Source organism: Phaethon lepturus, unplaced genomic scaffold (assembly GCF_000687285.1).
Source record: "Phaethon lepturus isolate BGI_N335 unplaced genomic scaffold, ASM68728v1 scaffold14225, whole genome shotgun sequence".
NCBI lineage: Eukaryota > Metazoa > Chordata > Aves > Phaethontiformes > Phaethontidae > Phaethon > Phaethon lepturus.
Window position 1 is genome coordinate 132521 of NW_010540089.1, and position 12422 is coordinate 144942.

The window sequence follows — 12422 nt, forward strand, 5'->3', positions numbered from 1 at the left end:
ATCTTCCAAGTGTATTCATCTGTACATATATAAATACATTTAATTATGCAATACAGAAATTCTTCTAAAAGCTTTTTATGAAAGACCTCATTCATTAAGTGTTTCAATGGATCTTACATTATATATTTAAAAAAAAGACTGAAAGGGATACATGAGTTATCAACTCCACTAGGTGCAGACAGTGACAGAATAATCAAGAAAGGTTACATGAACTTCCCTTTCCCTAAAACCATCACAAAGTAGGGCCACAAAACACTTCCCAGAACATCATGATAAATTTTGTCTGTCTAAAATCAAAAGACACAATTACAACACAGCAAAGACACCACTTCGTGTTCTACATCCTGGCAAGAGAAGGAAATTTGGCAAGTAAAATTCCATGGCGCTCCGAAGTAGCTCATGTCCTGGAGGACACCATAGGACGGTAACCAAAAAGCTTCATGTGTTGAGACATTCCCTTTTGAACACTAATATGATGAGCTGTTAAGCATTCTTGGCAAATAAGCAAGTGTTTGATACCAGGAAAAATACTGCATGGCTAGTTTGGATTATGAAAGGGTATGAAACATGAGCAGTACATGATTAGCTGAGTGCACTCTGCCTCAGAACAATCAATTTTTATCAACCAGGCCTTCCTTAGAATAAAGCTAAGATATCAGAAAGACAGGTTAGCCTGCAGGCTATCTTTGTACACATCTTGTCTCTGGACTAACATGCAGCCTGCACGCATACCTACTCTTGTAAACATCCAGCAAGAGCAAGTTAAGACACCCATGCGAGTTCTTCCTGGGACAAAAAAAGCTGATGTATTCGTCCCAGTTTCAGGGCTCCTTTCCCCATTGGCCCTCCTTTGTGAGAGAGCTCTAACCCTGGGATTTGGGGTGGGATGGGGGAGACACAACAACACCAAACCCAACCAACCCCAAACTTACCTGCCTCCCATTTCTCCTGAATGTTCCTTTGACTTGGGATGCCAGGCTGATTTCTCCTTAATAACTAGGCTTGAATTCAAATGCCAGGACAAAAGACTTTTCCCCCTAGAAGACAAGAAGCATTTCAACAAGACTGAAGAACATATGCCATACAGTGAGTGCACAGACTTGTGGACAACTCTCCTGCCATAATATGGAGTTTCAAGTGAGGCAACTACTTCCTACACACCAATTTAGGAAATTAAAATGAACTATTAGGGCCCCGTATCTTGTTCCAGCAAAGAAGAAGTGGAAGAACCTGCAGAAATGCTGTGCCTTAAAAGACTCCATTGTATGTGCTCAGCAAATTTGAGTACATACAGTTTTGGAGAAAAACATTCCACCTTCCCATCTATATGCTCGTATCTAAATACCTATATTTCCACAGTGTCCAAGCATCTCTGACAAGGAAAGGACCTCAAAAACAAGAAAGTAGAAGTAAACCAAACCATTGCAGTTCAACTCAGATTCACATCAGAAAAAAAAAAAAAAGGAACAACTCAGAAGGAACAAAGGAAACCCCCATCCTACCACAAACAAACATTCAAAAGCATGGTATGGTGGCAGGCTGAGGCAGCTGAGACAAGAATACTTGAAAATTTTATATGGAAAAATATACAAAATACACTTAAATATGACACATGTCCAATTCCTGCAATGCAGGTAGCCGTGTGGCACCAATTATAAAGAAAAATGGTAACATTAAGTTGCTGTTTCTCTCATTTCAGCTTAAGTAAATAAGTGCTAAGGACATAAAGAATACATCCTTCCAGGTATCAGGGAAGTTTAATCACCTAGATGAAGTCACTGTTTGAAATAGGTCTAAAAAATTCAATTTTGAGCCATGCTTCCCCAAAGAGTAGTTTCACAATGAAGAGATTACTTTCTGCTGTTGTGCAACACCAGTCCAAGATGGACTTGGTAAGTCACTTTCCCACTGTCAGGTATCCTGATGTAATACAAGAAACTATGCAATATAATATGACATTGACTTTTTTTGCTTACTTTTTATTGGAATAAGGAAAGGTATATCGAGACAAGTGTTCATAAGAAAAATTGTGACAAGCACATTAGCAAAACTAGTATTTATTAAAAGAGAAACACATTAAAAAATATATAATGAATCATACCTGCTTATAAGCCTTTACATCATTTCAGAAAAGACAAATTTCACATCTCCAGTTTTCAAATACAGAAACAGTACATTCAGCTCAATGTAAAAGCCACAAAAGTAAACAGTGTTTTTTTGTCACCCTTTTGTAGTAGATAGTTTCCAACTGCATAATCCAGCACTTTTCTCTGAGCTTTCTGCAAAGTGAGGTGAATTTCATCCTACAGCATAGCAGCATCTGACATTATTTTATTCATTCACATTCATAAGATGTGCCTACCTTGAATATTGATGTTACTAAAATATATAGACATACACAGAAATTCCTTGAACAAAGGTTTAACTGAATTGCAAGCCCACGTGTAAGGAAAAAAATATCTAATTCAGACTCTTCAAAGGAGCCTTCCTTCCTCTTACACTGAAAGAGAAAGATAAGACTTAAAGTATTTTTAAAATTTCATCAGCTCGTGATGATCAAACTGTAGGAAGAAGCAACACAATCCCATGATGTGTCTTTAATTGTTAAATATAAAAAAAGGAACTATCATTTCCTCAAAAACAAATGGTTACCAAAGAAAAGTACTCAATATTGAACTTTTGGGAGAATAAAAGCCATTATAATCCTTGAGAAGGGTAGGAAGGAAGTATCACAGGGATCTTTGAAACCATGAAGGGCAAAAATGGAAAGCAGATAATGACTCTTCAGTCTTGAAAGTACACGGGCATCAGCCAGTCACAAGTTGAAAGCAAAAGGACGTATTTCCTCTCTCAGTGCACAGTTACAATCTGTGGGGTCCCTTGACAGATGATGTAAATTGTAAAGGTTCATGGAGAGAGGTTCAAAAAGCAAGAGATAAAGGTATAGAAGAAATCAGTGTTTCCTCAAATGCCAGTGCACCTTTGACAAAAAGAGGTGCTTCACTCAGTGGAGTTTGGAAGATTATTCTCCAGATGCTTGAACTATTTGAATAGACCTCCCTAGTCATCAGGTATCAGCCACTGTAAGATGAGATACTGGGTTAGATAATTCCCTACTCTTCCCCACACAACAAAGCAACATCCATGCTGTACTGTACATCCCTTGGGTTCTCATAAGACCATCTGTTATCTGGAATGAGTTTTCAGTGTCATGTGTGCTACTCCCTTCACAAGATGACAGTTTCCAGCTACTAGTTTTCAGTATTCTGTCTTGAACCACGTGGTTTTCATACACTGCAGCCTGACCGTATCTTCAGCTATGGAAGCTGCTCATGTATTGGATGTATTGATGACTTTCTTCAACTTTCTCCTTTGCAGAGCCAAGTTTAGGGTTTTGAAGAGAGTGTCCTTGCTGTTCAGAACATTGTAGCGATTCACTTCCACTAACCTGCTGAAATCGTATGGCTCAAAGGTGAAATTTAGTGTACGGTAAGGAGAATCTTTTGACTCAATGACAAAGTCACCAAAGGATATCTCTTCTTCTGACTCACGTTTAACTCCTGCAGCAGACAAAAAAACAAACAAACAAAAAAGCCACCAGCTGTGGTAGACTCATTTCAGTTGGATTCTTCAAGGAGGATATCACAGATAACTGTTGAAACTTAACTTTTTCCTCAAAGGTTTCAGCTCCTTCAGGATCCAAAATGCTTGGAAACCTAAGGTAAAGTATTAACACCCTTTCTACTTTCACTAGACTCCAAAATACAGGACTAAAATACATTTTCATTGTGATAAATTGTTTAGTGCATCCACGATTATCATGCTCAAAATAAGAAATACGAAGTTCAATTCTTCCTGGAAGTGCTGTCCTACACTAAAACAAGACACTAACACCTTGAGTTCCACTGACCTTAGGAGGTTAGTATATAATCTTCAGAATATAGTAACTCGTGTTTAGCACCCTACCACCCTGCCATCTTGAAAGATGAACATTAATTTGCTAAAAACACTTTTGCTTGTTGCTATTATAGAAAGGTTCAGAAAGAAGCAAAAATATTGCCTAATTTTGATTCTTCCAGCCTTTAGATTTTCTTTCTTTTTCCTCATCAGCCTCTTTTCCCACTCTCCCTTCTCAAAAAAAACTAGTTTGTTTTTTTAGTTCCAAAAAACTGGTGGAAGCTGATTCTACCTGAAATGAAAGTAACAATGTAATAATTGCAGGGAATACTAGGAAGAATTAAAGGAGGGACATTGAACCTAATGAATTTTCTCTGTCAACATACCCAAAGGACTGTAAAAATAGCTCTTTAAGATACAGCTCCCTTACCTGGAGCTTTGTATTTCTGGAAGGTGTCATTCACCAATGGGAAATGGAGCACAATTGGAGCCCTTGGATTATCATCATCCACAAACATGTAACATTCTTTTGGCTTCTTTTCATCTTCCTCACTCAATTTGATTTTTGGAAAAGGAATTTCCCGTTCCTCACAGTATTTCTGAGTCAGCTCTAAAACCTGTTGTCAAAGAACAAAAATAATTTCAGTGGAATACCAGCAGCACCTCTAAGATCACATAACTACAATCCTCACAGGGAGAGAGACTTTCACCAAAAAAAAGTGACAGAAATCCAACTTCAGATTGGCAGAAAATTTCTCTCACTGGTGGTACAGAAGAAGAATGAAAAGCAGAACTGAGAACTGCTACCAAACATCAACAGTATGCAGCTGAAGCTTTTTATGTTTTGTTACTCTAAATATATTCACCTTGACTTTTCTGCACTTAAAAGTAAACACTTGTATATACAGGAAATAACTTGTTTGCATGAAGAAAATCACCAATAGCCACTCTTCCACTAAAAGCGTACATTTAAGTAACAAGGATCACCTGAGCTAAGTAAATACTCTTATTGTAGGTGACAATTTATTTAGACTTCTGGAAAGTTTTGAATCTTATTACACTTGTCACTTTCCATCTCCTCATGACATTTACAGTAAAAAGCATAATACAATAACATTTGAAAGATGTAAGGATTTATTGTAATGCATTCTTTCATTAGTGTTTGTATTCAGCATTGACTGATCTGCTGCCATTGTGACTACCATTCCGTCCTTTTATCTTCATGTAATAATGCTCAGCTATATCTCTCACCTCAAATGGAGCCTCCCAGGAAAAATTGAACGACAAGATAACATCCACATCCCTCTCCGGCTGAAGTACCAAAGGAAAGGGAGAGTTGATAGAAAAGCCACCATCCACTAAATACAAGCTCTCTTCCATAGGGGTCAGCTGGTTGGGAAACGCATCCAGATGAGTTCCTGGAAGACACTCCAAGTAGCACAAGTAACTATAATGATTCATTATACACCTCTCGGTACAAGCAACAAACAAAGCTTATGCTGGGGCTGTAAGAAGAAAAAAAAAAAGACATTCCAACATACGCGTTCATCGGAGGCTGACCAGTAAAGTCTGATGATGAGCTTGCCTTATATGACAGACTATACATAGCAGATCAAAGGTTTTGCTACAGTGTAAGAAGGGGTAAATTCCCTGACTTCAGTGGAACAAAGTGGAGCTCACTTATGTTCTGTAGCATTGACTGTTACAGACTACTAACACAGTATTTTATATCCTAAATACTTATAGACTCATTTACCTCTCCAAGCCACAAACTTCTTGATGTTAACATAATCTTTGTGAAGATACAATCCCTGCATGAAGTTGAAGGTTTCTCCACATGTGACCCGGGACTTGAAGAAATCCTGAAAAATTTGTAACAAGGGGCCCCCAGGTATAACCAAGCGAGTCTTCAGTCGTGTTGGATCTCGGAAATGGAATTTTCGGCAGTCATCTGCAGAAGCCACAGAGGGATGCAGAACACATAGAAAATGTTTGTCCAGCTCCAATATTTCAATCAGAGTTTTTAATACCATATTTACCCAACTGGCCTAAGGCTGAATTTGTCCTCTAATAAAAAAGTATGGTAATGAAATTTAAGCTGCATATTCTATGGTTTAGGGATAAAGTTGGATAATTATTTAAAGGGAATAGCATTACTCATAAAACCATATTCATTTCAAACCCACAGAAAGAAACCCTTGTTACCAAGTGATGACATCTTCTGTCTCATAAGACAACAGTCATCCACACACAGTAGCATTTATACTTACAACAACAGAAGTGTGCACGTCGGGGGAAACTAGGGCTGCAAAAGCAGAGAAGAAAGAATCTCTCCAACCCCTACTTACTATAAGGCTATAACTATGTACCTGAGCAACTCTCAGCCTTTAATACACTTCCTTTTCACTGCTAGGGAGGCATTGTACAAATGGAGAACAATGCATAAACATAAAATCAGACCAAGGAGGGAGCTGAAAACTTATTTTCCACCTCCTGCTTAGCAGTCCAGCTTCTATTCTTCCTCTTCTCATGAGTAAGACCCCTGCACTGCAACGTGTGTTTAAGACGGCTCCCAGAACTAGCCCAAATTTATAGGCAGTCAGATACAATTTTTAAAAAAAGGAGGAATAGAAAGCGTACTGAAAAACTATAATTACTCTCTTCACTGTATGTGTGATGAAAGGGAATAATACACAGTTCAAGAAAGGCCTGTCCAAATCCATCCTTTATGCTAATCTTGAAAACTACACACAGTACATTTGAGTCATATTATTTGTGTCATTCCAAAACAAGGAATTTTTAACAAAAATACTACTATTTTAATGTATGTTCTTACCTACAACTTTGATAACATCTTTGAAAGGATCTAAAAAGCCCAGTCCTATACCAATCACCTTCATGCAGATATCATCCAAGCTTGCAGCAAAGGCACTGCCCCACATTCCTGCAGGAGAAAGGTAGAAGAATTTAATACTGAAAAGGCTTTTCACAGTGTAACCAAAAGGCCTATAATTCAGCTGCCATTTGTCATGGGAGTGGGCTGTTGCTTGACCCCTAGTATTCGAACAAGTGATGTTTGAGTTCAAATCTTTGAGTTAATCATGTGGCAAATTCTGATGTAATAATATAATGCAGAAACTTCTCCAAGAGAAAAGCTCTTCTATCAGCAAGGGGAAGATGGCAAGAGAATGGGAAGACCTAAGCTGAAGTTTTTTGACAGGCAGCTTATAATAGAGTCTTCTTACAGACTCAGGACTTCAGGCCATAATACTGTGAACATGCACCTAAACCTCTGCAGAAAGATTTTACATTTTTTCCTTCAAATTCTTTACAAAGGGACAAAAAGGCACAGGTTTAAGTTGATAAGTCCCAAAAGCAGCATAGTTCTTTTCCATCTCGTCATTTTATCCATTACTGTAAGATCATACCTTGTAGAAAACAAATCCTAGGCTCTGGATGTTTCTGGACAAGCCGTCCCATGAAGAACTCACTGTCAAAGTCCTCTGTTCGGACAAAAGCTCCATATTTGCGAAATCCAACTTCATAAGGTGTGAACTCACACCATTCTGAGAACAAGCCAACAGGATATTTACTTATCCCAGAGTAAACATAGGTAAAAAAACCTCATCTAATTTCTGTTCACACAAGGGAGACAGAAGGGAGTCTCCCTCCAGTCTCCCCATCACTATGGGTTTCCCTGCCATTCTTCTCAGGGAGCCTATTTTACACATGATTAACAACAACTATTGTACAGGCTTTCATTGACTAAATACAACCTCTTTTCTTCCTGCCCCTTGAGGGGGGGTGGGCAGAATTTCATCTTGCTTGTCTTGACTTTGTTACTGCAGAAATAAACTGCCTATTTTACTTCAACTTTAAACCATTCTGAGGGCTCCCTTTTCCATCACAAATGGAAGCTACTTCACTTTTCTCAGCCTTTCTTCACACTACTTACCAACTCTCAGCAACTATTACAGTACTGACTTGAAAACTCAGTTGACCCCCTGTGTCAGACTTCATTGTCTGCTTACCAAAGCGTCTCCTCATGCTTGAAAGCTGTCTACAAATATTTACAAATCAAATTCATTGTCATACACACACATTCCTCCTCCAGAACAAAACAAACAAAAGTCCCATAATGGTACACAGATGGACACAAATGTTTGTTTTTCTGTCTCCCTGTATCTACTCTCATTTGTTGCATCATATTTAAAGTTTCAAATGAGCTGGAATAGGACTGGCCTTCATCTTTTTACTGTAATTGTATAACCAGCAAGAACCCAAGCTGCTAAATACCACAGTTTTGATGATGGATGCTACAAGGTTGCCAATCCATCATCTTACATGAATCCTACACAAATTGATTATCTGAGAGTATAAAACAAAGCAGGTCACCCAATTACCAAGGACTTAAATTCTCTGAATCAGACAGACCCGTGTATTGTAAGAATCTTCCCTCTCAGCTCCTAATAATTTCAGGTACTTTCTAGCAAAACATGTGGAATGGCCAGCAGAGTTGAATCTCATTTCTCTGTTATAGCCATGATGAAGACATTTGCCATCAGGATGATAACACTCTGCCAATCAGTATCCTATTGCCTCTTGCACTGCCAACTGCTGCTTGAGCCACTTCTCCTGTTGTCACCTACTCACTACCCAAGGAACTGGATAGGTAAAAGGAATTTATGGACTGTAGCAAACAAAAATAAATTTGCCATGTTCATACCTGCAAAGTCACCACTGCTAACATTGGGTCTCACATTGACAGCTGCATAGATAGGATAGGGGTTCTGGGCCCACTTCACTGCCTCTTGCTGATCAGACAGCTTTGATGGATCTTCCTGGTCACAAGCAAGGAATGAAACCACACTTTAGTCAAGTAAGTTCTGTACCCATACTTTGACAATTTGAAGCTGGTGCTTAGCATTTCTGACTAACAATACTACTAATTCAAAGTCCCTTTTCCTGCCTCTGTCCATGCATATGGTTATATTTTGCCAGAATATTTCTGCAGTTGCATATTTAGAATGTCTGGTGTTATTAATAAACTAGTTACCCCTCTGATTTCTGATTTCAATCAGCATTGCAAATACTGCACAGTAATGCCATTTTGCAAAACCAACATCATCCTCTCAGGCTTAACCTACCCAATACAAAAGCCATTAATTTAGTGACAGTCATGCCAAAATAAACACTACATATTTCTATAGCACTGATCTATATGACTTCGAAATTCTTTACTAAAGAAGGGTGCCAGGAAACCCAGGGCAGAAAGAGATGAGAGCTCCCTATGCTTATTCCACAACAGCTCACAAAGGTAGAGGGTAATTGGTTTCTTGACACACAACATGTAGGCGGGCAGAGCTCCCAGCTGAAAGACAAAGAGCAGTACGCATCCAAACATGAACTCTTTTACCTTCTGTTGTAGGAAATACTCCACAATTAGGCCCCACAAATCTGTAAAGGAAACTTTTTGTCCACTAGTCTCCATTGCATTCAGCTCCTGGAAATAGTATTTCAGGCGTTCTGGGGAAAATGCCCCCGCTTTGCTGCTGGACACAGTACCCTGAGCTCTTCTGATTGCATCTTGAAGGTCTTTCCGTGACCAGTCAGGGTCTTGATACAATGTTGATAAACACCTGAAAATGCTTACATTAATGTCATCAGTAATAACGACCCTCACGTAAATAATTTTAGCTAGTTCTAATTAGGGCTGCAGCACTGAACTAAAAGCTTGAGAAATCTAGCGAAAAGATAAAACATTGCGAAGAAAAGAGACCATTATAATGGATCTCTGAACTCTAAAACGTGTTGAAAACCCTGACACTTAGAGGACAACTTCATCCCGATTGCTAACCTACCTTTCAAGGATGTTCCAAGCATCATACGCTAGCACACATGAACCAGTTCATAAATACGAGTTAACTCCAGGCTATTAAGGATCCTGAGAGACTGGCTGACAGCAGGGGTACTACCAACATACAGGCCATAGCCTTCATCAGAACACGGGTCCAATTAACTGAGAAACTAGGTTGGACTATCGGCCACCCACCTGAACAGATGCCTACATTTGTTTGAAAGTCTGTCTCTGAACCAAAAGGGGCAGGCCAGATCGCAAGGTTGGTGGAAAAATACTAGGTACACAGGAGTTAGTTTAACACACAGAGCTCTGAAAGGGAGGATTATGCTGTCAGGTAGCCCAACTGCTCAGTGAAATAATTTCATGAAAACAATGTGTACTTATGAGGGATGATGTCACCACAAACTCCAAGAACTGAGCTACTGAAACATTCTAGCCATGTCTAACATTCCAGCACATGGCTCCAGTCCTCCAAAGGGCAAGCCGGTGTTACTCTTCTATTCATACGCCATTTTAGAAGGTGGCGATGTAGTGGTCTGTGTGGACACGTTTCCAGTGACTTGCACCACCTCAGTTACCTTCTCGGCGAGAGCAAGGAAATAGGAAAAATTTTTGAAGTCAGGGCTCTGAGGGAACACACAGCAGTTCTAGTCATGAATTACATTCTAATATTCAACTGCCAGGCTTGCAAAAGCAGCAGATCCATAAATTTAGCCAGTAGCTGTATGGGTGACAAGTGATAATGAGTCTTCAACTCTTTAGGATCCCCATCAGAACTCACAGGTGGGAAATGATAAAATATTTGACTTTGTTGTCTATCTACAGATGGCACAAATGCAGTTTTGGCCTTATTTTGCATCAACACTATCATATTCACCTGTAAGTTTCCGGAATCAACACTGCATGTAACTTACCAAGTAGAGCCAGAAATCCCACTGAGATACATTGCAGCATCCAAAAGGCCCAGCTGCTGAAGCCCAGCCAGACTGCCGTAGAACGATGTCAGTGCTCTCATCCCACCTCCAGACCCCAGTACTGCTACGACTGGAACCTGCAGACAGCAACCTCAAGAGTCACAATCACAGGCTTCTGAATTGCCAGTAAGTTACAGAACTAATCCCCTTTAAGTCTCCTTCTTATAAAAATAAGAGGTAAAATCTCCATTTCTATTTACATTTCAAGTAATTTCAGGTTTGATTTCGACCAGAACTCCTTTCTCTACTTTGTAATTGAAATTGAAATATATTGTTTATTATAAAACATAGCATTGTCATCTTAGGGACAGTCACTTGCTGAAATTATGTATATTATCACACATTTACTTGCATGCCATACAATACACACATAAGAACAAAAAAAAAGAAATCATTCTTATAACAGCACCCAAAGATCACAGAGCAAGGCATCAGGCTATCAAGATATAACAGTGTCCTCAAATCACCAATTAGGAAGCTGTTCCTATGGTCTGAGCTTCAATTTAACCATTCTGAAATAGACTTTCCCATCACAACTCAGAGCTCAAAGCCCAAGATACAAGAGTTCAACTAAAGGAAGTTCGTACATTCTTAAATTTCAATCGTCTTCCAAAACATACACACACATCTCCCTAAAAATTTTAGAAATATAGCAACATTTGAGACTTCAGAACTGAAACATCACAGGGATCTCCCTCACACCATGGTGAATGCGAACCATGCTTTCTGTTGGTTACAGGGAAAGAATCCTATAGTACCTAATTATCAACCAAGCACAAAGGATTTTACGAATCTCACTACAGCACTGTGCTCAATACCTCATCTTTTGGAGGGGATTCTTTTAAGTGAAGAGTCTTCCTCAGTGCCTCAGAAACTATTTTCTTCCTTTTGTCCAAAAATTCTCTCTCCTCTTTACAGAGGTCAAAACCCAGACGTATATCAAGATCCCAAGTGCTGAAATAGAAATTAAGACCAAAAACAACAAAATTTTCGAGGATTTGTTATTACCAGGGACAAGCAGTTTCTGTGAATGCACAGTCTAGGTGCTGATCTGAAGCACTAGCTCAAACTCTTAAATGAAGTTCTAGTGTACGTCTATACACCAGCTATTTCGTAACAACAGATTTTGGAATTGAAAATGAAACTTCTCCCTATTGCATTTCTCCCTTAATGTATAAATACAAAGTTTATGTCAAACAGTATTCAGATTAAGCTTCAGGAATTTCACAATGGAAGAAAACATTCCCAGCAGGTGAAGACGACTGCATGAGAAGCAACTGAGATCATGTATTGACATGGATGGAGAAATGAGGGGAAGAGCGATTTTAACACAGAAGTTTCTGAACTTCAGAGGCAAAAGGGGACACTGAATACCAATAAACTTGCTATGAGTTTGTAAAAGGGGAGCAGGATCTCCAGTTAATGACTATGTACCCAATGACCCTATCAACTTACTAGCCAGCTGCTTGTTTTTGTGTGTTACTCTTTCCTTATCACTCTTTTCTTGCATCCTTCATCTACTTTGTAGTTCAAGCTCTTCACACACTGAGATGTCCTTTCCTATTTGTCAGTACACCCTGCACATATTCTGGGAACTATCTGCACTGGACAAAACTACTTAATATTTACACCATCGGCTATTTTAAGTATTAGGAACACAAAATTTGTTCATATTTCAGCAGGCATGATAT

General features: G+C 39.0%; 1 protein-coding gene across 1 annotated transcript in view; it reads right to left on the reverse strand.

Moving 5' to 3' along the window:
- Positions 1-3330: 3330 nt before the first annotated feature.
- PLA2G4F (phospholipase A2, group IVF) overlaps positions 3331-12422 on the reverse strand; it is a gene marked incomplete at its 5' end in the record, with an annotated part of 12638 nt that continues 3546 nt past the window's right edge. The window contains 10 exons of the mRNA XM_010287352.1: positions 3331-3560; positions 4328-4514; positions 5149-5315; positions 5654-5848; positions 6734-6841; positions 7326-7463; positions 8624-8738; positions 9314-9536; positions 10672-10808; positions 11550-11685. Of these exons, the coding sequence (XP_010285654.1) occupies positions 3331-3560; positions 4328-4514; positions 5149-5315; positions 5654-5848; positions 6734-6841; positions 7326-7463; positions 8624-8738; positions 9314-9536; positions 10672-10808; positions 11550-11685 (1636 nt within the window). The remainder of the gene's footprint in view (positions 3561-4327; positions 4515-5148; positions 5316-5653; positions 5849-6733; positions 6842-7325; positions 7464-8623; positions 8739-9313; positions 9537-10671; positions 10809-11549; positions 11686-12422) is intronic.